This window comes from Felis catus, chromosome E1 (genome assembly GCF_018350175.1).
Source record: "Felis catus isolate Fca126 chromosome E1, F.catus_Fca126_mat1.0, whole genome shotgun sequence".
NCBI classification, from domain to species: Eukaryota; Metazoa; Chordata; class Mammalia; order Carnivora; family Felidae; genus Felis; species Felis catus.
This window is the reverse complement of record NC_058381.1, coordinates 5,812,834-5,839,342: the sequence shown is the minus strand read 5'-3', so window position 1 is coordinate 5,839,342 and position 26,509 is coordinate 5,812,834. Positions and strand designations below refer to the sequence as shown.

Sequence of the window (26,509 nt, the reverse complement as noted above, 5' to 3'; positions counted from 1 at the left end):
ATGACGTATTTTTTTTCAATTTCTCTCAGAGTATGCTTATTTTTCTCTTACAGGATCTGTCTAGTTTTGAACAAGAGAAAGTAATGTTATCTGTCACATTTCTGTCTTTATCAAGCTTTCCTAGAAAATGTTAGAATGTTGCCTTCCATCTACATGGACGGTCTTTTTTCATGAATACAGATTTATGATTAGTATAAATCTTCCTTGCCGACGTCTCCAGATTTGATGGATACTGTATGTTTAATAAAATTTTAATTAAAATTCCCACAGAGCTTAAAGTCTGAATTATATTATGCGAGCTTAGATTTAATATGGAATACTAAGTGCCTGGGACCAGCCAACAAAATGACAAGAGAATATTGAGGAGACTTATGTCATCAGGCATTAAAATGTTATAAAATGATTATGAACAAGGGTGCCTGGGTGGCTCAGTCAGTTAAGCGTCCGACTCTTGGTTTCGGCTCAGGGCACGATCTCACAGTTTGTGAGTTTGAGCCCCACATCGGGCTCTGTGATGACAGCACGGAGCCTGCTTGAAATTCTCTTTCTTTCTCTGCCCCTCCCCCGCTGTTTCTCAAAATAAACAAACAAACATTAAAATGACTGTGAGTGGAGTAGAATCATAATTTGTATAGGATTAGATAAATACCAAGTGGACAGAATAGAAAACTCAGAATCGGATCCTGGCGTTTAAAACAGGCTTGGTATTTACATTCAGGGAGAAACGATGGTTTGCTTAATGAGCGGTCCTGCCACTTTCAATTATCCATTTGGAAGAAAATAAAGTTGAGTCTTTATCTTACCTCACACCAAGCTCCAAAATAAATTCCAGATGGATAAAAAAAAAAAAAGGTTCATGGAAAACTAATGTTTAGGACCACATTTATGATACTGTATCTACTGCTGAGCATGAGAGAGTGTGATAAACCAAACAGGAATCCCAGGTGCTAAAAAGAATGGGCAGACAAAATTTTGTCTTTTAAAAAGTGGATGGGGGGCGCCTGGGTGGCGCAGTCGGTTAAGCGCCCGACTTCAGCCAGGTCACGATCTCGCGGTCCGTGAGTTCGAGCCCCTCGTCGGGCTCTGGGCTGATGGCTCAGAGCCTGGAGCCTGCTTCCGATTCTGTGTCTCCCTCTCTCTCTGCCCCTCCCCCGTTCATGCTCTGTCTCTCTCTGTCCCAAAAATAAAAATAAAAAAAATAAAAATAAAAAAATAAAAAAAATAAAAAGTGGATGGTAAATATGTCATGAAGTGCCTGTAGACAAATGGTAGAAACCATTCGCAATGCACCCAACAGATACAGGGGTAATACCTCTGACGTATAAAGAATGCGTACAAGCGGAGAAGAACATCGTAAGTGGAAAGAAAATCACGAGTCCGTTACTAAGGCCAGTAAGGAGGAAAAAATGCTAAGCCTCATTAAGGGTCAGTGAAATAAAAATCGGACAGGTTGCCCATCAAACCCCCTTGTTCTAGGCCCCTGACTGAGGGCCCTGAATGAGAGGAATCCAGGCAGCCAGACCACGATGCAGTCAGACACTGAGACAGGAGGAGGGAGCTGAGAGGTCCTCATTCTGGAAGCCACGTGGGTTTTACAAAGAGGTCCTATGGGCTCAGAGTTTTCTTTTCAGCTCTCTCCCAGTGACAGTGCCTCCTTCCGGCATCTACCAGTGATTCTTAAATCTTAGAAGGCGACCCCGGGCTTAGTACTAAGTGAACTGGGATTTGGGACCCTTTGCATCGCTAGAGAAGGGATCGTGGTTCTGGGTCCCGCCCGAGGTGGTGATGAATGGCGTCTTCTGTAGTGACGTCTCCCCATCACTCCTGGGGCCGTGCCGATAGGAACAGGTGTCCACTGTGAGACGCTACAGCATTTTGGGGAAGGAGCTGTAGGCCTCCCCATCCCGCCCACGTATTCATTCCACCTGCCAAGCAATGAGTGGACTCTGACTTGTGCCCTAAAATCTCAGAACCCTGGCTGAGAATGCCTGCCTCGTCTCTCCTCTTTCGATGCCCTCTCTCACGGAGCAGCTGGAAGGGTCCCCAAGGAAAGAGACTATCCCAAGGGCTGAGGTTCCCCTCCGAGCCCACATCAGTGCCTTCCTTTCTCTGCTTCTTTTCACCTCCTTCTCCCACTCCGTACAGAGCGGGCCGGCGTCCTTCCCTCTGAAGTTTGCCCCTGGATGTAGACTCAAGCCTGCCCATGGTCTTACCATCCTTCCATTCTCTGGTAGCTGGATTGATGATACCAAAGAGCTCATCGTTTGTGACTGCTTTGGGGTTGAGGTCCACCCAGACGGGGCGACGCTTCATGATCTGATGGGTCTTGTGCAAGGATTTGAGCACCTGAGACTTGCCGGCCCCAGCGTTGCCCACCACGAACACCGAGTGCCGCACTGCCAGGAGCTCCTCCAGCTGGGCCACCTGGGGAGACACAACGTTATCAGCCAAAGGGACCAACCTCTGCACTTGCATCCCAAGCGCTCATCCGTGGGGCCAGGCTGGTCCCCAAGGTGAGACCCGATGTCAACAGAGGAAGGATCCGAGCGAGGGGTCCTAAGTGTGGGGGCAACGTACTTGTTCGTCATTCAGTCGTATAATTATTAGTCACCAACTAAGTGCCGGAGAGCGGGGCAGGCGGAGGGAGATTCAGAGAGGACGTCCCTGCCCTCCGTGAGCTTCCAGGCTAACGGGGAAGCGTAATGGTTTGCCGTGGTCGAGGGATTTGTGAAGGGCCATGGGAACAGATAGGAAGAAACAGTTGATTTTGTACAGATAGAGGGAACAAGAAAGGCTTCACGGGGGGGGGGGGGGGTTTGAACTGGGCTCCAGGGGTGGGTTTGCCAAGAAGATGAATAGTGGGGGTGGGGGGGATATTCCAAGCAGAGGTAAGGGCACAGACAAAGGCTCGTGGTGTGACAGAGCACGATGTGGGTGGCCAGATGTTTTGATGAGCCTGGAGTCAAGGAGTCCCTTGGGGACAATGGTGGCACTGGAGCCCTTATGGCTCTTGTCCTGGCTTGCCTCCAGCCTGGCCTTTCCACACTGTTGTGGGGGTACATCCCCTGGAATGAACATCTGATCACATCACTGCCATCACTCTGTCCCTTTAGTGGCTCTCCAGAGCTTTGGTGAGGAAACCCCAAATCCTCAGACTGGCTGACAAGGTCCTTTTGCAGACGGGCCCAAGTCAGCTTCCAGCCCATCTCCCCTCCCCACAGCACGCACATTCCAGGGAGACAACTGGGATTCTTTAACTTTGTTCTTTCCCGAGTCTGCACCTTTCAAGACAGACCTTCTCCTTTCTCCTGCTTCTTCTGCCCAGACCTGGACGTCCCTCAGCCTGTAGGTACCTACATACTAGTACTCACCAGTGCCGCAGTGGTTACTCCTCTCCCTGTGAGATTCTAAGCCCATTGAAGGCAGGCTAGGAGGGATTTCTCATCTTTTTTTAAAAAAGTTTTTAATGTTGGGGCGCCTGGGTGGCTTAGTCGGTTGAGCGTCCGACTTCAGCTCAGGTCACGATCTCGCGGTCCGTGAGTTCGAGCCCCACATCGGGCTCTGGGCTGATGGCTCGAGCCTGGAGCCTGCTTCCAATTCTGTGTCTCCCTCTCTCTGCCCCTCCCCCCGTTCACGCTCTGTCTCTCTCTGTCTCAAAAATAAATAAACGTTAACAAAAATTTAAAAAAGACCTTTAAAAAAAGTTTTTAATGTTTATTTTTGAGAGAGAGAGAGAGAGAGAGAGAGAGAGAGAGAGAGAGAGAGAGAGAGAAGGGAGGGGCACAGAGAGAGGGAGACCCAGAATCTGAAGCAGGCTCCAGGCTCTGAGCTGTCAGCACAGAGCCTGACGCGGGGCTCGAACTCACAAACCATGAGATCATGACCTAAGCCGAAGTTAGATGCTTAACCGACTGAGCCACCCAGGCACCCCATGAATTTATCTTTTTACTTCCAGTGTCTAGCAGAGAATCTGGCAAACACCAAGCATTGAACAAGTATTTGCTGAAAATGGGAAGGATGGTTGGAAGGGCCGGGCAGCCCCTATTGTGAAAGGTCTTATACATCTTGGGCTAAGACGTTCAAACTTTAATATAGATCAAGCGTATTTTATTAAAAAAAAATTTGTTTATTTTTGAGAGGGGGGCGGGGCAGAGAGAACATTGAGCAGGGGAGAGGCAGGGAAAGAGGGAGAGAGAGAATCCCAGGCAGGCTCTGCACCATCAGCATGGAGCCTGATGTGGGGCTCGATCTCATGAACTGTGAGATCATGACCTGAACTGAAGTCGGACGCTCAACTGACTGAGCCACCCAGGCACCTCTAGATCAAGTATATTTTGCACTATAAGATCCTTAACGGCTGAGTTAAGTGAACCGAAGAGGTAATGTACTGGATATTGACACAACAGTGGAACAATACAAAGATTTTTCCCCATACGTTTTATTTATTTCTCGTTTTTCAAAAATGATAAAAAGTAATTGCTCTCTCTATATTTTTTTTTAATTTGAGAGAGACAGAGAGAGAGCACAAGCAGGGGAGAGGTGCAGAAGGAGACAGGAAGAGGGAGAGAGGAAGACAGAGGAAGAGGGAGGGAGAAGGAAAAAGAGAGAGACAGGGAGGGAGGGAGGGAGAATCTCAAGCAGCCTCTACACTCAGTGTGGAGCCTGACGCGGGGCTCAGTCCCACAACCCTGGGATCGTGACCTGAGCTGAAATGGAGAGTCAGATGCTTAATGGACTGAGCCACCCAGGAGCCCATAATTTGTCTATTTTAAAACAATTAAGCGATACAGGTGTTAAAATGAGTTCTGGGGGATCAGGAGGAGGGCGGCACTACTGAGCTCACTATAAAGGTAGTGGATGAGTGGCTGTTTGGGGAGCAAGATGATTAGCTTCCACTGTGGCAGACTGATTTACTAAGATACTGAGTTTTGCTCTCCATGGAATCCATATATTTCTCTCCTCTGTCCCCAGCTGCTGCTAGAACTCTGAGTCAGGGCCCAAAAGCACCCAAAAGGGGATTCTCAATGCTGGCTCTCGTTCACGTCCTTCAGGGACTTAACGCAGGATCTTTCCAGATAAGGAGAGTGTTGGGAAGGGCCTGTGGGAGCTGCCATCTAAAGCTAATATATGGAGGCAAGAGAGGCGGCCACGTGAAGATCTCTGGGCGATGTTCCAGGTAGGGGGACAGTGAGTACAAAACCCTCAGGTTTCAGCTGTGAGCCTGGAGGGCTCAAGGAACAGAAAGGAAAGGTGGGGTGGGGAAGAGTGTAAGGTAAGAGTGGTAAGCAGAGGTCAGATGTGCAGGAACGGGGACTTGGAATTGTATTCTTTTTCTGTTTGTTTAGCTTTTTTTTTTTTTTTTTGAGAGAGACAGAGGGAGAGAATGAGAGGGGGAGGGGCAGAAAAACAGGGAGACACAGAGTCCGAAGCAGGCTCCTGGCTCCGAGCTGTCAGCACAGAGCCCCATATGGGGCTTGAACCCATGAACCGTGAGATCGTGAACTGAGCCGAAGTTGGACACTTAACTAAGCCACCCAGGCGTCCCGGAATTTTATTCTAAGTACAACAGAAAGCATTTGGAGGATTTAAGCATGAAACTGGCCCGAGGGCACTGCATTAAAAAAATGAAGGAGGGGAAAACGGAGCCCTGGTTATCGAACTGAGACTGTATTCTATTCCTACATCGTTTCTTTTTCCCATGAACAACTTCTGACTGCTTCCCTGATCCTGAAAGACTTAAAATCACTCTCTAGTTCCATTGACTTCTTTTTATTCACTTCTACAGTGTTATTGAGATAGCATTCAAGTACCATAAAACTCACCCTTTTAAAGTGTACAATTCGATGCTTTCGAGCATATTCACGGGACTGTATAACTGTCACCACCATTAAGACATTTTCTTCACTCCAAAAGGAAAAACCATACCATGAGTAGCCCCTCCTTATCCTCTGACTCCTACCTCGGCTCTGGCAGCCCTTGATACACAGTCTGCCTCTATAGACTATTCTGGGCACTTCATACAAACAGATCGAGAACAATATGGTATTTTGTGGATGGCCTCTTTTACTCATGACGTTTCCAAGGCTCATCTGCGCTGTGGTGCATACTAGCCCTCCCTTCCTTTATGGTTGAATCAAATTCCGCTGTGTAGGTGGGTCACAATTTGATTATCTGTGTATCAACCGATGGATGGGTCATTTCTATTCTCCAACTATTATGAGTCTATCTGCTTTTGACAGTATCCCTGTCCTTCCCTTTCTCTCCTATCTTCAGCCAGACGCATTATACCCTTACGTTGCTATGTTTGATAATAGTTATATGTCATTCTATCCATATATCTAGACCTTCTCTATTTTCCGGGATTGTAAGGGTTGAAGACCAATCATGACTTGTGTTTTTATGGCCATAGAGATTTTTCATTGCAGAAGAAAGTAGTTGCCTGGAATGTGTTGTGTTCTCTATGAGCCTGGTGTCATGACCTGACACATGATGTTCTCAGCATTAACCCATGGATACTCTTTTATTACATTCCATATGTTGGTCAATATCAGGTTATGTTTACTTAAAAATTGGGGGGCGCCTGGGTGGCTCAGTCAGTCAGGCGTCTGACTTCGGCTCAGGTCATGATCTCACAGTTTCTGGGTTTGAGCCCCACGTTGGGCTCTGTGTTGACATCTCAGAGCCTGGAGCCTGCTTTGGATTCTCTGTCTCCCTCTCTCTCTGCTCCTCCCCCACACATGCCGTCTCTGTCAAAAATAAAATAAGACATTAAAAAAATTTTTTTTAATTGGGGGATGCCTGGGTGGCTCAGTCACTCAAGCATCCAACTCTTGATTTCGGCTCAGGTCGTGATCTCCTCGTTTGACCCCGTGTTGGGCTCTGTGCTGACAGCATGGGGCCTGCTTAGAATTCTCTCTCCCCCTCTTCTCTCTCAAAATAAATAAATAAATATTCAGAAAAGTTTCAGACCGTGACTTTTTTCTCTTGGTGTTCTAATTGCTTTCCTTTTTCTTTGTTAAAATAAAAGACATTTGCCTTAGCAGTTTAATAAAATTACATAAGAACTTTCATCATGATGATCTATTCTTGCTTCAGCGTATCCATTTTGAGGTCTTTTGTTGGAGACTGTGAACTTCCTGCCCTGATTTGGATGGATCGCTTTCTAGGTCTGCTGACAGCTATAATGCTAAGGTTTCTTTTTCTGATTCTGGGTGTTTTGAAACCCGTGGCATTATTATTTTTCACCCTCAGTTTTCCATAGTATGTCTTCAAGTACCATTCAAAAGGGTGCATAACCCCGATGTCTATAGCAGCATTATTTACAATGGCCAAGATATGGAAGCAACCCGAATGTCCACTGACGGAGGAAATGGATAAAGATGTGGTATATACATACAATGGGATGTTACTCAGCCTTAAAAAAGAATGAAATCTTTCCATTCGCAGTGATGTGGACGGAGCTAGAGAACATAACACTAAGCGAAATAAGTCAGTCAGAGGAAGACAAATACAGTATGATCTCACTCAAATGTGGAATTTGAGACACAAATGAGTAAAGGGAATAAAAGGAGACAAATCAAGAAACAGACTCTTAGCTATAGAGAACATACTGATGGCTACCAGTGGGGAGGTGGCTGGGGGGGATGGGTGAAATCAGGGATGGGGGTTAAGGGGGGCACGTTAGTGATGAGCATCGGGTGATGTATGGGAATTGCTGAATCAATATATTGTTGTATACCTGAGACTAATATTACACTGTATGTCAACTGGAATTAAAAACAATTTTTTCAACATTTATTTTGGAGAGACAGAGACAGAGCATGAGCAGGGGAGGGGCAGAAAGAGAGGGAGGCACAGAATCCGAAGCAGGCTCCAGGCTCCGAGCTGTCAGCACACAGCCCGACATGGGGTTCGAACCCACGCACCGTGAGATCATGACCTGAGCCGAAGTTGGATGCTCACCTGACTGAGCCACCCAGGTGCCCCTCAAGTGGAATTTAAATACAAACAAAACCAAACATCTGTTTCTCCAGCTCTAGAAAGTTCTTTCTAAAATTCCCATTGGTCACACGTTGTATAACCTAGATCAATCTTCTCTGTTATCCGGACTCTTGCATTTTCGGTCTCTTTGTACATCATATCTATTGTATTGTTATACACACATTATATCTACATAAATAAAGACATAAGTATCTCTTATCCTTATAAAACACATATATTGAGGGGTGCCTGGGTGGCTCAGTCAGTTAAGCATCTGACTTCGGCTCAGGCCATGATCTCACGGCTGTGAGTTTGAGCTTCGCGTCGGGCTCTGTGCTGACAGCTCGGAACCTGGAGCCTGCTTCCCATTCTGTGTCTTCCCCTCTCTCTGCCCCTCCCCTGCTCATGCTCTGTCTCTCTCTCCTTCAAAAATAAATAACCATTTTTTTTAAAATTAAAAAATATATATATATTGAATAAAAACAAATGTTTTTTATATATTGTATATATATGTATATATGTATGTATATGTATGTACATACATACATGTATGTATATGTATACATATATTTATGTATTTTATATATTGAATAAAAACAAATGTATATAAAAATGCATTTTTAAACTTACACACATCCATACGTAATTTCCTCCTGGGGTATTTCCTTGACTTCCCCTTCCAATCCCCTTACTGAATTTTGTGTTATCAATGATACAATTATGCATTTCAAAGAGCTCTTTACAATTCTTTGATGGTTCTTTTTACTTATTTACTTATTTTTACAGCATCTCATTCCATTTTTATGGGTATCATTTTCCTAATTTCCTTCAAGGATACTAATTAGAACTTTCAAAATGTTCTCCTCCTTACTTGCACTGGATCAGCTGCTGTGTGTGTGTGTGTGTGTGTGTGTGTGTGTATGTGGTGTGAGCATGTGCGTGTGTTGGGGGGTGTCTATCAGCTTGCCTTTGTCTCTCGTGCTGTTGGCTTTCTCCAGCATCCGGTGAGTCTCAAGTTTAAAAATTTTTTTTTTTAACGTTTATTTATTTTTGAGACAGAGAGAGAGAGCATGAACAGGGGAGGAGCAGAGAGAGAGGGAGACACAGAATCGGAACCAGGCTCCAGGCTCTGGGCCATCAGCCCAGAGCCCGACGTGGGGCCCGAACTCACGGACCGTGAGATCGTGACCTGAGCTGAAGTCGGACGCTTAACTGACTGAGCCACCCAGGCGCCCCAACCTCAAGTTTAAATGAAGATTGCTGCCCTGCGTTTTCAAGGAGGCTGGGCAGGTGGATACGCTCGGGGTGCCTTCCCGAGATGGGAGCTCGCGGACGTATGTACACGTGGACCATAGACCTTGCAGGTGAGTAAGCAGGTGACTGGCCTTCAGGCTGAGGGGCCCCGAGTGGAATAGACAGGCCATGAACTGGGGCACCAACACCCCAAGAGCAGATATAGCCGCCCCCTCCAAGAGTTTATTAGATTACTTTAGACTTTTCCTTCCGGCTGCGGGTTAAATGCCTGGCTGTATGTGGTCTGCCTTCTTGGGAATTTGGAACTAGAAGGCAGAGCTGGGAGAAGAGTGTGGGGAAGCAGGTGGCAAAATTATAAGGGAAACAGACTTAATGGTCCCCCTTCGGCTGTTGCCAGTTCTTCTTCTCGCCCCTGCCCTCCTTCGCTACCAACTCCAAGCCCAGGGCTTCCCCCCGAGGTCCGCCTGGGTGGACTGGCCCCCTCCGGGTGGATTCTGGCCTGTAGCCCCTCCTGCCCTGTGTGATCTGTCCACCTACTTTCATCCTGTTTCCAGGAACTGATGGAACCATCTCCTTCTAGTTTCCACACTCCTTACTCTTTTTTCTTAAAAAAAAAAAAAAAAAAAAAAAAAAAAAAAAAAAAAAAAAGAACGTATACTATCACTTTTCAGGGGATCTCAGGATGACATCTCAATCCAGAGCCTCACGAGGTATCTCTGATGAACTGACTTTCAGGAGTTCAGGTGGAAGGCGCAGACGGAAAAGTGGGTGGAGACAGCATGCTTTAACAGGGAGTATCTGTCTTATCAGAGGAGCAGAAAGCAATCATGGAAAAGGAGGAGAGAGAAAGAAGGCGCAGAATGGGGGCCAGCTGAGTAGGAAAAAATGTAGCAAGTGGCAAAGTAGGGCCATGTGGCCTCAGCAGACTCGCAGAGCGTCCAGGAAGATGTGGGCAGTTCTGATGCTGGGACATCGGCCCCAGAGCCCTACATAGCAGCAGCCTCGTCGGATTTACCTCCCCTCTGAGGATCGGAGCCCTTACGAGGAAGCCCCTTGGTCTGGCATTCAAGGCCCCCGATATCATGCTGCCATGTGACCCTTCGAGTCCTCCTGCTCCCTCCCGGGCCCCATTACCTTTTTCCTAGTGACACCGGACTTCTTGCCAGTGCTCATACCATCCCTGTGTTTCCCCGTCTAGCCCCTCACCGACACTTTTCTTCTACCTGGAAGGCCTTCAAGCCCACCTCTACCTTGAAAAAGTCTATCCACCACACTTGGGTGGAGGGAGGTTGGGTGTGGGGACAGACAGGCAAAACACAGTCATAGCTGTGAAGGACCAGGTAAAATTTTGCTTTCCTCGGTGAAATGTAATCTCAGAGATGCTAACAGACACCAATTTGCAATTCTATTTATATACAGCCACCGGGGCTGAATCTCAACCGATTGTATTGTATTCCATGCTAGAAAAGCCTCCAGGAGGCTTTTATGGCGCCCCATGGCATAGAAGCAACAAGGCCCCCTAGTCCATTAACGTCCTCAAGGGGGAGCACGTTCTCGCTCATGAAACCCTCAGTGGCAGATCCTGCAGAAGTAATGGCCGTCCAGCGTCCTCATCGGTAAAGTATCTCACCTGCTCCGTCGGCCTCGGTGGTTGGGGGACGGGGCAGGGGAGGGTCAGATGTGATACATAAAGTAAGACACCCGTGAGCTCTCAAGCAGCGTTCACAGAATTCCTAAAGATATCACTGCACAGGAAAACAATCTAGCCATGCTCCTGTACCCTGGGACCCTCTCTTGTGGCACCTGTCACACCCTCCTTCAAGGTATAGTCACTTGTGGGCAGATACATCTACTGTTACAACAGTCACGCCTCCTGAAAACGTGACTGTCTGCAAAGGTGCTCCGTAAAAATAACAGACTTACGGAAAAATGGGATTGGGGCGGACCAGTCAAAAGGGACAGAACTTAGAGGGGAGCCTGGGAGGCTCAGTCGGGCGGGCATTCGACTTCGGCTCAGGTCATGATCTCATGGTTTGTGAGTTCGAGCCCCGCGTTGGGCTCTGTGCTGATGGCTCAGAGCCTGAAGCCTGCTTCGGATTCTGTGTCTCCCCCTCTCTCTCTGCCCCTCCCCTGCTTGTACTCTGTCTCTGTCTCTCAAAAGTAAATAAATGTTAAAACATTTTTTTAAAAAGTGCAGAACTTTGTATCCAAAGCCTGAAAAATTTTGACAATGCATCCTAATCCTAGTAAAAATGTTAGCAGAGTTAAATCGCTAGAGCGTTTGCTCCTTGCCTCACGTTGGCCAATCTTTTCTCTCTCTTGCATGCTATCTCTCTCAATGTTTTTATATTACTTATATATTTTATTTATAAACCACAGTTTACAGTTTATTGTGCAACTTTTCTTAGAAATTTCTACACCCAACATGAGGCTCGAACTCCCGACCTCAAGATCGAGAGTCACACGCTCCTCTGACTGAGCCAGCCAGGTGCCCCTATTTTTTTTTTTTCATAGGATTTTTAAAAAGTAATCTCTATGCCCAGTGTGGGGCTTGAACTTGCAACCCTGTGATCAGGAGTTTCAGGCTCCACAGACTGGGCCAGCCGGGTGCCCCAACTGGGGTACCTGTGTGCTTCCTTTTCCAAGAGGTAGGTCATGGGCGCACTCACTTCTAATAAAGACCATTTTAATCATGATTAAAGATCTGTTCTAGACAGAGCCTCTTTAATCCACTGTTTTTTTTTTAATTTTTGTTTTTAACGTTTTATTTATTTTTGAGACAGAGAGAGACAGAGCATGAACAGGGGAGGGTCAGCGAGAGGGAGACACAGAATCTGAAACAGGCTCCAGGCTCTGAGCTGTCAGCACAGAGCCCGACGCGGGGCTCGAACTCACGGACCGCGAGATCATGACCTGAGCCGAAGTCGGCTGCTTAACCGACTGAGCCACCCAGGCGCCCCTTTAATCCACTGTTTTAATGCAAGGAGAGAAATGTCTTCACCTGTCCTGAGCGTCCTCCAGAAAATAGTAGAAACCACCATGGCTCCAAAGGCCTTGAAACCTATTATACTTTCCCTGAAGTTTCAGATTTTTTTCCCTGAAACTCTATACGTACTGGTAAGCAGACTCATTTTCTGTTGCTGCTCTAACAAATTACCACAAAAGTATTGGCTTGTAACAACCCAAAGGCATTATCTCACAGCTTAGGTGGTCAGAAGTCCAAAGTGGGTCTCACAAAGCGGGGCAACAAGGTGTTGACAGGGCCCGTCCCTTCTGGGGCCTTCTATGGGAGCATCCATTCCTTGCCTTTTCCAGTATCTAGACGCCTCCCGCATTTCCTGGTGCATGGCCCCCTCCTCCACCTCCAAAGTCAGTAATGGCTGGTGGAATTTTAACTATGGAGTTATGGAGATAACTATGGACACGTCCTCCTGTGTCCCTCTTTCACTTACAATGACCACCGTCATGGGGCACTTGGGTGGTCCAGTTGGTCAAGTGTCCGACTCTTGGTTTCGGCTCAGATCACGATCTCACGGTTGGTGAGTTCTAGCCCTGCATCGGGTTGTGTGCCTACAGCGTGGAACCGGCTTGGGATTCTCTGTTTCTGCCCCTCCCCCACTGGTGCAATCTCTCTCTCTCTCTCTCTCTCTCTCTCTCTCTCTCTCTCTCTCTCTCTCAAAATAAATAAATCTTAAAGACCACCACGATTATATAGGGCCACCTAGGTAACCCATGATCATCGTCCCGTCTTAAGGTCAGCCCGTTAGCAGCCTTCATTCCACCTGCAGCCCTCATCTCCCCTTGCCATGTAACATAACGTACATCCTGGGGACTGGGCTGCAGACATTATCCTGCCTGCCACCCTCAGGGTTTGTTTGTTTTTCTTCCTTTAATTGTGAGAAAGCTTGCCCCTGACCACTTCAGAACATTCACAAGCTCGGAAACCTGCCTAAGAACCAGCATGACTTCCAATTTCATCATTGCTCTGAAATCACGTCTGAAGTAGTTCATGGGAAAATAACACGTGAAGCAGCAGTGGAACGGCTCGTGTTCCCCTGCCGGATCGTGAGCCTTCTGATGGCAGGGGCCCCGTCCTTCCCTCGCGCTCCCCACCACACATTCCGCACGGTGGGTGCCCCAGTAAAGAGCTCTTGAAACGAATTCCTACTGGGTAGATACATAGTTGTACATCTAAGGCAACCCTTTGGATTGAGGACCACCCATCATCCAAGAAAAGGGTTGAGCGACAAGAAGAACTTGGGAGGGAGAAACCCCGTGTACCTTGAGCACAAAGTTGTCCTCGGCCTGGAGCTTCAGCTCCACCACGGCCTTCCGAACCAAGGCTTCGAAGTTGAGGTCTCTCCTCCGAGGGACATCCAGGGCAGGAAAGAGGTCCCCAATCAGGCCCATGAACACTGGCACATCATCGGTCACGATCTTGGGGATGTTGAAGTCTCTGAGGGAGCGCATCAGGACCTGGTCCTCGGGGCGGTCAGGGTCTCCTCGCTTCAGGGATCCCGCCACCACCAGCACCGACTTGATGGCCCGCAGGCCCCAGTCATAGTGGTCCTGAGGGAAGGCGGCACGGGTCAGGCCAGAGTCGCTGGGATGCAGAGCACCACGTGCCCGTGCTGGCGTCCACACGATTACCAGCGGGTCACTTCCGAGGCCAAGGCAGAGGCACAGGGCAAGACCAATGACACGGAACATCAGGGTCACGGATGATGACAAAGCAGACCCAGAGCATCCCGGGGGCTGGGGGTCGGAGAAACCAAACAGAACCACTTCCCGACCCACCTGGCTTCTCCTTGTACATTCAGAGAGCTGAAGGGTATCCGGGAGGCAGCCATGTTGGCTTAGATATGGCGGAGGCTGAGCTCACAAGCTCTACACCTTGGAGGCCTCCAAACTCTCTGAGGAAAGCAACTGAAAACAATCACTGGTAGCAACCAGTAGAAAGAAAATTCCAAGAGTTTAAGCAAGAGACAGGGGGGCTTGGATTCAAGGTGGTAGAAAGAAAACGAGATGGATTTGAGAGGAGGCCAGAGCGGGCAACGAACAACAGCTCGTCCGTGGTTAGGTGCAGGGCTGTGGAAGACGAAAATGCTGAGGAGGACTCCCAGGGTTCCAGAATCAGCAAGCAAGTAAGTGACGGTTTTGCGTAGTGAAGGAAGGAATATGGGAGAAGCAGGCTGGGGTGGGGTGGGGACCTGTGGCAGAAACCAGTGAATATGAGGGTTTGGAGGTCACAAGAGAGGCTCAGGGTGGAGTTGTGAATGTCGGCCGCTGGCCTGGACGTTAGTGGTAGTGGGGAATCTACGGAAAGAATGCAATGACCAAGGGGCCTGGGAAGCATGAGGCAACAGGAGAGGTTTTTAAAGAAATCCACCTTGGACAGATTTCACAGGGCCGGGTGTTCCCCGTGCTGTGGCGGCAAAGATGGTCCCTGTGAGCCCCGGACGGAGGAGACACTCAGTGGGAACAGCCCAAGGAAGCCTGACTGGCTGTCCCGGCCACCAAGAGATTCTCCGTCACATCCCGTGCAGAGCCCAACATGGGACCTGAACTCACGACCCTGAGATCAAGACCCAAGCTGAGATCAAGACTTGGACACTTAACTGACTGAACCACTCGGGTGCCCCCTTCGGCATTTTTTTTTTAAGTTTATTTATTTTGAGATAGAGACGGCACGAGCGGGGGAGGGGCAGGGAGAGAGGGAGAGAGAGAATGCCAAGCCGTCTCCAGGCTCTGAGCGGTCAGCACAGAGCCTGACATGGGGCTCAAACCCACAAAACTGGGAGATCATGACCTGAGCAGAAACCAAGAGTCAGACACTTAACCAAATGAGCCACCCAGGCGCCCCCTTCGGCATGTTTTAAGGTGCTATTCCCGTGTGGGGGCCTCCCCTAGGCAGCAGCCACATTTAAGGACAAGTGGTGAGGTACATGGGGCTCGATGACTCACTATCTCCCCAACCCTCTCCCCCATCGCGTGTCCCTCTGGGTAGAGGCCGCGTTCCCTCCAAGGGAGTTTCGTTGGCCACTGAGGTGTTTCTCACGGGACACGGGTGGTCGATGAGGTGCTAAGTAGTCTGTGAAAAAAAGTAAGTTTGGGGGCCGAATAAGATTTCTTTTTTAACGCTAAGAAAATGAATACGAATCTTTGTTGTGGAAGTGTGCAGAACTCGTACTATGCTTATGGGCGCCTTGACAGAAGGCTCTAATGTTTCCCTATGACATCGGCCCCGAGCCCCGTCCAGAGGTGGGGCGATCACACGTGACTGGTGGCCCAGCGTCACTAGAGAGAGCACCTGTTTAGAGAGCAGCTCTTTGCACAACCGATAAAGGGTGATGAACTTTCTGGCCAACGCCCGTGCTTCGATGAATCCTTCTGCCACCAGCATGATCTCACAGATCAACTCGAAGTCTGGAACCACCATCGCGCAAGGCCTGTGAACAAGGGGGCAGAGGGCCAAGATGGTTTTCCTAACCACGGCTGAAGGGTGGCAGAGGGGGGCGGTGCTGGTAAGACAACAGACACTGGCTGGGACCACGGACAGAGGCATCTGTGAGGATAAACATCTTGGCCCTTAGCAATGGTTTCGTCTAAGACTTCCAACTTACGGATGAAGTGATGAAGGATATGGGACGTGAGTTGTCTTGTCCAAGGTGATGGGTGATAGTAGCAGGTGGGGACAGGATCGGGGCTACAGCTCATGTTGTAACCTGGGTCCAGTGAGCCTTCCACAGGCACAGATCAGTAAAGCTTTGGTAATTAGTAATTTATTAGATTAGTTGTTCCTATAATAGATTAGGGACTCCGGTTGAAGAATTGGGTCTCTCCTGGGGTCTATAAGAATCTATTTCTCATTCTCAAGACGTGCGTCTCCTCTAAGCCTAGACGCTCGGGGCCTATTCTGTACTTATGTGTGTACAAATGTAAGTATCTAATGCCGAGGTCTCAAGTAAATACCCATTAACCCCATCTTGCCACAGAACGGTATATAGGGGAATTTTTGTCTTTCTGTAAGGATTTACTTTGATTTTTTTTTCCTGCCTGGCTCTAGAAACATTTGATTGCAAAATCACTTATTTTTCAAGTTAATTTATTAGGTATATACCAGGAGCCTAAGGTCATTTACAGTTCTTTAATCGCATTTTCCCCACGCGGATATAAGATTTTCACTAACATATAGCTCAAGAACATTTTTCCTTTAAATTATTTTTCATGGCATTCAAACAGATTCTCAACCTGAAACATTTTGCAACCTGAAATAAGGTTAAACATGCATCCATACAACAGCAGGCAACACGGCCGTGGAAAATAATGCTATAGAAGGAAAACTAATGGTACGGGAAAATTTTTTTTTTTAATTTTTTAAATGTTTATTTATTTTTGAGAGCGACAGACAGACTGAGCGTGAGTGGGGGAAGGGCAGAGAGAGAGGGAGACACAGAATCCGAAGCAGGCTCCAGGCTCTGAGCTGTCAGCACAGAGCCCGATGTGGGGCTCAAACCAGCCCCTTCTAGAAAATGCATTTGCGTTTTCTTATCACAATAAAGAAGATTTAAACGCATGACAATATCCACCGGGGGCGGCCAAGGCGAAGGAAAAGATACGTGTTCTCACATATCGCTACCAGGAATGTAATTCGGTACTGCTCTTTCTAGAAGGCCATTTGTCAGTGTGCATCAGGAGCCTTAAAAACGTGCCTTCTGGGGCGCCTGGGTGGCGCAGTCGGCTAAGCGTCCGACTTCAGCCAGGTCACGATCTCGCGGTCCGTGAGTTCGAGCCCCGCGTCAGGCTCTGGGCTGATGGCTCGGAGCCTGGAGCCTGTTTCCGATTCTGTGTCTCCCTCTCTCTCTGCCCCTCCCCCGTTCATGCTCTGTCTCTCTCTGTCCCAAAAATAAATAAACGTTGAAAAAAAAAATTAAAAAAAAAAATGCCTTCCCAGTTAGCTCTGTGATTCTACTTCTGGGAAGCTTAGCCAAAGAAAATCATCACGCATACAGAAAAAAACACTTAGGTACATAGGTGGACATCACAGCATTATGCATAAATTTGTCTTAAGTGCTAGACAAGGTCCTAATGTTTAAACATGGAGGGTTACTTAATTACGCTGTGGACCACACACTTGATAGAATAACGTGTAGTCACGGAAGGAGGTTTCTTAAGACCATCTAACAGAAGAGGTTATTTGTGATAGGATTACGATCGAGTATGAAACGAAAAAGACAAAACAGTATGAAACCGTGTGTGTGGGGGGGGCGCCTGGGTGACTCAGTCAGTTAAACGTCAGACTTCAGCTCAGGTCATGATCTCACGGTTCGTGAGTTCGAGCCCCATGTGGGGCTCTGTGCTGACAGCTCAGAGCCTGGAGCCTGCTTCGGATTCTGTGTCTCCTCTCTCTGTCCCTCCCCTGCTCCCTGGCTCTCAAAAATAAAATAAAACATGAAAAAAAATTAAACTGATAAAAAGAAACCATGTGTGGACCACAAGTCCATGACTTTAAAATACCCATATGTTGGGGCGCCTGGGTGGCTCAGTTGGTTGAGCGTCTGACTTCGGCTCAGGTCATGATCTCACAGTCAGTGAGTTCGAGCCCTGCCGTCGGGCTCTGTGCTGACAGCTCAGAGCCTGGAGTCTGCTTCAGATTCTGCGTCTCCCTCTCTCTCTCTCTCTCTCTGCCCCTCCCCTGCTCATGCTGTGTCTCCCCCATCTCGAAAATAAACATTAAAAAATTTTTTTAAATACACATATTTTAAATACAGCTAAGCAAAAAATAATTTTACTGATGGTAGCATTAAAGGTGTTTTTTTTTCATTTTTTTTAAAGTTTATTTTGAGAGAGAGAGAGAGAGAGAGAGAGAATGCGCACACGCACGCAGGAGGGGCAGAGAGAAAGGGAGAGAGAGGGAGAGAGAATCCCAAGCAGGCTCCACACTGTCAACGCAGAGCCCGACGTGGGGTTTGAACCCACAGAACCACCTGAGCCGAAACAAAGAGTCAGATGCTTAACCAACTGAGCCACGCAGGCACCCCTAAAGGTAGTTTTATAAGCTTTTCTAGATGTTCCAAATGTCTTCTAATATACACGCCCTACATTTTCAGTGGAAAAAACCAGGAGACCCTTCTCTGGGGGGGCCCTCGTGTGGGGCAGAGCGGACGCTCACCTGAACAGAGCCTTGAGATTCTCCGGCAGCTCCGTGCGGCCGGCGTAGCCCGGGTTCATGGTGATGAAGATCCCCACGGAGGGATTCAGGCTGATCTCCTCCCCGAGGAAGCTGAACCGCTGCTTCTTGTCTCGGATCGCGTCCTGGATGCTTTTTACCTGGGGAACGAGTCAACGGAGAAAGGTCCCTCCGCCGGGTGTCCCAGGGGCGGAGTGGTAGCTAGGGCTGGGAAGCATGGCCATAGCCAACACAGACACCTGCTCCCTGGCCCCCTTCGTGGAAGGACAGGCAAAGCGACGGCACCCTGGACCCTCCGCTGGTGGGCGCGGGGTGCCTGTCTAAAAGAAATCTGGCCGCCTGTTTCTGTATTTACAACACAGCGGCTGAGAGTGAACAGCAAGCGGGTGTTTAACCCTCCCTGTAGTTACCCTGGAAATGCACTAGCACTGATCTCTGGCCAGGCGTTGTTCTGAGCACTTCCGTATTCATTCATTTGCTTTTCACCACGATCCTTCGCCGGCGGGGAGCGGGGGCACTTTACTGCCACCAGCCCCGTCTCTCGATGATGAAACACAAGCACTGAGCAGTGGAACAGTCTGCCCAACCTGACATCGCTCCAAGGTGGTGGCACCCGGACTGAAGCCAGGCGAGTGGATTCTGGAGCCTGGGCTCGTGGCCGCTGCGTGATCGAGAGGGCACTGGTACCTACCGGCTGGGCTTGTTCTTTGTTTAAATGAAATAAAGCCCCTGAAGAGAGTGGCATCCAGAAAACGCTTAAAAGCCGCAGTCAACGGGGCGCCTGTGTGGCTCTGTCGGTTGAGCATCTGACCCTGGGTTTCGGCTCAGGTCATGATCTCACGGTCTGTGGGTTCCAGCCCCGCGTCGGGCTCTGCACTGACAGCGTGGAGCCCGATTGGGATTCTCCTCTCCCTCTCTGGCTTCCCCTCCCCTGCTCTCTCTCTGTCTCTCTCAAAATAAACTCATGAAAGTTTTTTTTCTTTTTTAAAAGTCTAGCAGCTAACATGGAAACTGTTAGGGTGACCATCGTCACCGCAGTCGTGGTCCTCAGCCTGGTTTACCTCCTCAGACTGCATCTCTAGAACCGATGGCATGAACACAGCTCACCCCTTCAGGGACGGAGTGCCCTGTAGATGGTGAGGAGTGGAGGGAGCCCCAGAACCAAAGCGAGGCTCGAGCTACATCCCCGGGGCTATTCGTGCCTTTCTAAAAAGCTGAGACTTTTTCTTAAATGGTGGGGATATATGCTAAAGCTTGAGCTGGCTGGCTCTATATTCTAGATCATTCTTACAGCCCCGGGAGGAGAGACAGAAAGGAGATCACCATTTTCACACCCAGTGCCTTGGAAAGAGCGCTTGCAAAGATGATCAGTGACAGAAGGCGGGAAGGCAGGAGGGGCGCCCTTGTTCGGGTGGGCCCCTCGGAACGTCTCTTGGGTAGTTCCAGCTTGTCGGGGCTCCCGAAAGCAAAACCCAAAAGCCGGGGGGACCAGTGCAAGGTTTTGAATGAGCTCCCGTCCTGTCAGCCGCGTTCGGGGTGTTTGGAACAGCCAAGGGTTCTGTGGAGACTGGGCTGCAGGTAGGTGTGTGTGTCCGGGAGGGGGAGGGGGAGGGGGAGGGGGAGGGGGAGGGGGAGGGGGAGGGGGGGAGAGAGAGAGAGAGAGAGAGAGAGAGAGAGAGAGAGAGTGTGTGTGTGTGTGTGTGTGTGTGTGTGTGTGTGTGAGAGCGAGCTCGAGCATTTATGAAAGAGACAGCTGGAGCCTAAATAAGGGGAAAGACACGAAACCACCGGACCGTGTATGGCAGAACAAGGCTCTCTCCAGTGTCTGGAAGAACGGGCACTCACCGGAACGTGTGACAGTTCCGTAATTAGGATTCAGCTCCTTCCCCAAAGCGAGGCCTGGAAGGCCACACGCATTTGAGCTCACGGCAATTAGTTCGAGACCGAAACTTCTCTTCTGCGAAGGGAATGTCGATGCCTTTGCGGCAGAGGTGGTCTCCAGAGCCTTGCACACGACCTCCGGCCTCCCGGCCACCCCGCGGCTTACGTGGGTGGTGAAGGCTGGGCTCTCTCTGGCCCCGGTCCTCCCCATAAACTACACTGAACAGTCACCATCCTAAGGGGCAGGGGAGTGAGTTTAATTGCTATTTACCAACGGCTCGGATACCTTTGGGCGAAGGCTGACCTGGGGCCCTTTCTGCTGACAGTCTGAGTCAGCCTTCCCTCCTGCAACACCGAGGCCCAGGAACCTGGCGCTCAGTGAGACTTTATGGCACGCTGGAGGGCGGGCGGCGTCCATCTGTAGGGGGCGCCCTTGAGGGACAGCGTTGGGCCGATTCAAGGCTGCAGTTAACGCTGGGGCACCAGTGCTGGTGGCAGGCTCTGTTCGCTGGGCTCACGCTGGACAGGACGGGAGACTGCCTGCCTGGCATTTTCTCATCATCTTAGGAACAACCGAGGTCCGCGGGATGAGCCTTGGAATGCAGCGGTCAGGGTCCAGGAGGCCCCGATAGAGTCCAGAGGTCCTTCAGGATCTTAGGGGGGGGGCAGGGGCAAGCAGGTGGGCTGGGATCGTATGGATTAAACCGCGGGCCCAGCCAGGTGGGGGTGCACACACAGGCAGGCATAGACTGTGCACCTGTAGGTCAGGTACACTCCTCCCTCACAGGGGTCTGTTTCTCCACTAAAAACTTAACCGCTTTCAAAGATTTTAAAACCACGCAGAATAACCACAAAATAGTAACTGACGTTTTCTGAGCGCTTGGAAGGCACCGGGCGCTTTTCTGAGTATTTTACGCGAGTTATCCCGTTAAGTCCTCCTAATAGCTGCACCAGATGGGGGCATATCCTCGTTTTAGAGATGACGAAACAGCCAGAAGCAGTTAAGAACCTGTACTACAGATATGCAAGATGCCGAGTTTCGGGAGGTGGGGGAGGGATACGTGGGGCCTCTACACGATTTCTGCAACTTTTCTAGAAGTCTAAAATTGGTTAAAAAATAAAACTTTACAAGGAAAAAAAAAAAAAGAAACTTGCCAGGTATCTAACAGTTGGTAAGTGGGGCACCTCAGGGCACCCCAAGTCACCAACCAGGCAATTTGGTGACAAAGCACATACACTTAATAGCCACTTTCTCAAACAGCCTTTTACTAGAAGGACACCATGCCAGCCACATACGGCTCCTCATCAAATACATAGCTTTCAGAGGAATTTTGTTCTGTTCTGGAAATAATAATTCCGACACACGTTTCCGCCGAGTAAGAGAAGCTGTATTTGTCACTCACCAAAGGAAACAAACATGGAGAGCTATGTCGAAACGAGTGGTCTCAAATGCGGGTGAGGGGGGGATGATTTTGCACCTGCCCCCCCCCCTCCCCAGGGGACGTCTGGCCATGGCTGGAGACTTTTTTGTTGTCACAACTAGGGGTCGGGGTGGGGGGGGGGGCGGTTTGCTAGAATTATCCGGCCTCAAGACACGGAGGCCTTTGACGTTTGCCAAAGTTGGGAAAACCATGATCCGCAAAATCAAGCATTTTACCAGTGAGGAAACTGAGGGCAAGGAGGTGTAAGTGACTTGTCCACCATGCCACAGCTCGTGTCCCCGGGGCCTACCAAATTCCCATGCAGATTATTGGCCCTACCTCAGTTTGAGCCGATCAGAAATGCCGGGGTGGGGGTCCAGCTGATGAATAAGGCCTCCAGGTGATCTGGATATATGCTCAAATTCGAGAACCACAGCGGTCCAGGCAAATCTTGGGTTTCGGCTCATCCCTGCCACTGCCCAGGTGTCCCTGTCAGAGCTGCCCCTCCCCCCTCAGTGCACCTGCTCCTCACTCCCTCCTGCCGTGGGGAGGACGTGTCCCTGCAGCCCGCTAACCTGGGCCAGTGGGGCTCGAACCTGTGGGTCTTGAGATGCACCCACGCTCCACAGCCCTCAAGATGTTCCCCTCGCCTGCCCATCTCCCTCTCCACTCCGGTTCTCGAAGTTTGCTGGACAAAAGAACCACACAGAAAGTTCCCCAAAAAAGACTCGATGCTTAGGGGATGCTTAGGTCTTGCCCCAGACCAATGAAACCAGAATCTTTGGGCACAGAGACTACGCATTTGCACATTCCTATTTTTCAGAATTGCCCAGACAGTTCTACGGTGTAGCCAGGGTAGAGGATACGGAGTCAGAGAAGCAGATCTCCCAGGTTATGGTGGGTACGAACCCCTGGAGATCTCGTGGAAATGCAGATTATGTTACGGCAGGTCAACGGTGGGTCCGAGTCTGCGTTTCTAGTAAGTTCCCAAGGGAAACAGGTGCTGCTGGCCAATTAAGTGTCCCTGCCACTGGTCCCAACTGCCCCCTACCAATTTCAAGAGTCCCCACTGGCCCTCAACCAGATGAGCTCACTTTGTCTTCCAGCCTCTACAGCCTTTAATCATCCCTCTCTCCTGGAGCTTGCTTTCTGCCTTATGCTTTTTTTTTTGAACGTTTATTTTTGAGAGACAGAGACAGACGGAACATGAGCAGGGGAGGGGCAGAGAGAGAGGGAGACACAGAATCCGAAGCAGGCTCCAGGCTCCGAGCTGTCAGCACAGAGCCTGACGCGGGGCTCGAACTCACGAACCGTGAGATCACAACCTGAGCCGAAGTCGGACGCTCAACTGACTGAGCCATCCAGGCGCCCCAACCGACTTATGCTTTAGATGTGTGGGTAGACTTTACCCCTCTAGGTCGTGGTGGCCCTGACTGCAGATGAGCAATCCTGTATTCTGTACAAGCCACGTGTGTTTGCCTGACCGTGGGGGCCTGATGGGACACCTTAAAAATGAGGTCTTTCCCTTCCAAGACTGGAAGCTGGTAATCACGGAGGGTTCTGCCCCTACATCCTCCCGCTGGGGCCTTGTATCAGACACACTCGTGAAGTAGAAAAGTCAGGCCACCTTCCCCGCAGGTGATGTTTTAAGGAGGTCACGGGCTAGCCCTGAGCTACATACAACCTGTCAGCTCTTTCTCCTTTGCCCCTCACATTCTAGGGAAGTGGTCCATTCTGCGGTCCGCACTTTGCCCCCAAATGCCATGCGTTATTAAAATCCTGCCTGGCTCACTCCCTGCTTCCCTCTGCAAAGGCGGATTGGAGGGTGCTGCCTTCGGCAAGTGCAACCCGCTCACCAGGTTTCACGTTTTTTTAAAAAAAATATTTCTGGGGCGCCTGGGTGGCGCAGTCAGTTAAGCGTCCGACTTCAGCCAGGTCACGATCTCACAGTCCGTGAGTTCGAGCCCCGCGTCGGGCTCTGGGCTGATGGCTCAGAGCCTGGAGCCTGTTTCCGATTCTGTGTCTCCCTCTCTCTCTGCCCCTCCCGTGTTCACGCTCTGTGTCTCTCTGTCCCAAAAATAAATAAATGTTGAAAAAAAAAATTATAAAAAAAAAAAAAATTTCTGCGTTTGCACCTTAGACCTTAAGCTCCTCTATCAAAGGTGGCAGGTGGGGAGCTCCCTTGGTTCTGAGACTCTAGCATTTGTTTGGCGCCCTGAGTCCATGGAGCACTGCTCTGGTGACCTCCCAAGACCTTGCCAACCGATTCGCTGCTTCTAGCTGCTTCCTGCCTCGGCTCAGCACTCCTGTACCACAGGGAAGGAAGGGGCATGGTGGAAATGCCTGGCCAGGGGGCACCGAGGGGACAGGAGGCTGGAGGGAGAGGGCAGTGGAGTGCGCCCTGGTGACACTTGTCCCTGGGCCCGGATAACCCGAGGCCCGGCGAGCTGACCGCAACAGCATTAGCAAAATTCCGAAGGAAAAAAAAAAAAATAGTAGTATTTTCTACGTTTTTTAAAACAGCAGAGTAATTGCTCTTGGAAATGCCACACTCTTTCCCCGTTGGGTATGTAATTCTGCTTGACCCATCGGACAGAAACAGGAAAATACCCACCTACGAGAACACGGACGCGCACGTGCTTTTGTGGAAGTTACTAGAAGAGCGCAGACAGGCAGGCCAGGAGCCGAGGGGAGGGGCGGGGAGGGTGGAGGAGGACTGTCCCAGCTGGTGCGGCTTCTGAACCAATATGCCAGCCTAGATGACTGTGTGAATAATTAAGTGCAATTTTCCCCTTGGACGGGTGTATGATTTTAAGTGGTACGGCCTCCAATTCTGCCCAGGCTGTTGTCAGACCACTTTCTTGAGAACCGTCTCTCCCACGGGGTGTGTTCCTAGACTGCAGTGTGAAAGCACCTGGGAATTCAGGGTGGAACTCATTTAATTCCAGAAGCAAAAAGGAACTGATCTTGGTGAACCTCCTAGGACATCCTGTCGGGCAGTTTCAGGATCAGGTGAATTCGCAGTGTTCATCCATTGCGCCCCGGGGGACCAATGGGCTCTTGGGTTTTGCCTCACCCGTTGGGACGCTAAGTTTGGGAAGAGAGCCTGAGGCTGGGCCAGCTGAGAAGGAGCGAAGGGTGTCCGGGAGACTGGATAGACCTGGGCGTGGACCCTCTTTCCCTGCTCTGTATCCCCCTGCCTTCTGCTTCCCTTCAATCCGTTTCCGGCCGTGTTCAGGCAACGACGTTAGTGATCACCAACATCATGGCCACCACCATAATCAGCACCATCACAGTGACTAATGTTTGTCGCACACCTCCTATCCGTAGGGCTTCAAGGGCTCTTACACGTATTAACTCATTTAATAAATATTACAACTGCATCTGGCACGTACTGTTATTAACCCTCTTTACAGACGGAGAACTTGAGATGTGAACTTGCCCCAAAGCACACAGCTTAGTTAAGTGGCAGAACCGGGGCTGAATACCGGCTGTGCGGTTTCAATCGTGACCCACGCTCACAACCACTTCCCCGCCCCTTGCCCGGGTCACCCCACCCCAGAAGAACCTGTTTCTTTTCAAATCCCAGCTGCACGCGGGGCTGCTCACAGCATCTCTGCAACGCGAGACGAGCTCTGGGCTGACCCCGGTCTGGCTCTCACTGCTTTTCTGGTGGCTCTTCCCCTGGGCTTCTCGGAGGGACACGGCGAGATGGCCCTCGGGAAGCCCCCCAGTGCTGAGCTGGGACACCACGGGTGTAACTACTCAAGTGAGGGCAGTCACAGCCAGGCAGCCGGGCTGGAGAGCACGAGAGAGGCCCTCTGAGGTCTGGGGCCAGCAGCCAGGAGAGAGGGTACAGGGAGTCAGACAAGCAGAGAGGAGGGAGGTGGGCACCACCTAGGAAGAATGAACAGAGGATGGCGGGCAAGGGGATAAAAACCCGGGCGATACGAGAGCTGCCCGTTATCTGCAGTAGACGGCTTAAGGAGAAAAGCCCCAGGCGCACATTATAATGACAGTCCTCGATCCCAACGGCCACCAGGGCAGGGAACAGCTTAGACTTCCGTCCCAATTCTCAGAACCCATTGCGGGCCGAGATTTAGTACTCTGAGAAAGCTTGATTTTATTCGTGTCACTCTATCTTCTATCCTGAAATTCACACAGGCCGCGAAGGGGCGCAAACTGGGCTCTAAGTCGGCAAGGTGAATGCAGCCGGCACCGTGCTTTCTTGGTCCGGCTCAGGTTTTGGTTTTTGTGTGTTTGCTTTTTTGTTTTGTTTTGTTTTGTTTTTTAATTGAGTGAGTTGACAACTCTGAGAAGCCTGGAGATGTTTAAAAAAAATGTTTTTTTTAACATTATTCATTTTTGAGAGACAGAACATGAGCGGGGGAGGGGCAGAGAGAGAGAGAGAGAGAGAGAGGGTGGAGGAGACACAAATCCGAAGCAGGCTCCGGGCTCCGAGCTGTCAGCGCACAGCCCAACGCGGGGCTCGAACCCACAGACCGCGAGATCGTGACCTGAGCCGAAGTCGGACGCTGAACCGACTGAGCCACCCGGGCGCCCCAAGAAATCTAGAGATGTTTTTACATAAAAACCTGGACTTTCAGAGGCTCTCTAAAATTAAAAAAAATCTGGCGGCCCTGACGTGCATTCTTCCAAAGCAGAGGCGTGCTAAGTGTTGAAGCGGCAGCTCGCCAGGAAAACCAAATGCCCCTGGTCTGTGGCACTCGCCAGGTGCCACAGCTGACCTCAAGCCACCGGGGCAGCAGCCTGGAAACACACA

General features: G+C 49.9%; 1 protein-coding gene across 4 annotated transcripts in view; it reads right to left on the bottom strand.

The window, feature by feature from the left end:
• Positions 1-26,509, bottom strand: part of DNAH9 (dynein axonemal heavy chain 9) — a 334,028-nt gene that overhangs the window by 186,899 nt on the left and 120,620 nt on the right. For all 4 annotated transcript variants that reach the window (XM_023244531.2, XM_045045039.1, XM_045045040.1 and 1 more), the window contains 4 exons: positions 18,407-18,564; positions 15,545-15,683; positions 13,516-13,803; positions 2,214-2,424 (listed from right to left, as the gene is read on the bottom strand). In XM_023244531.2, coding sequence (XP_023100299.2) covers positions 2,214-2,424; positions 13,516-13,803; positions 15,545-15,683; positions 18,407-18,564 — 796 coding nt within the window. The remainder of the gene's footprint in view (positions 1-2,213; positions 2,425-13,515; positions 13,804-15,544; positions 15,684-18,406; positions 18,565-26,509) is intronic.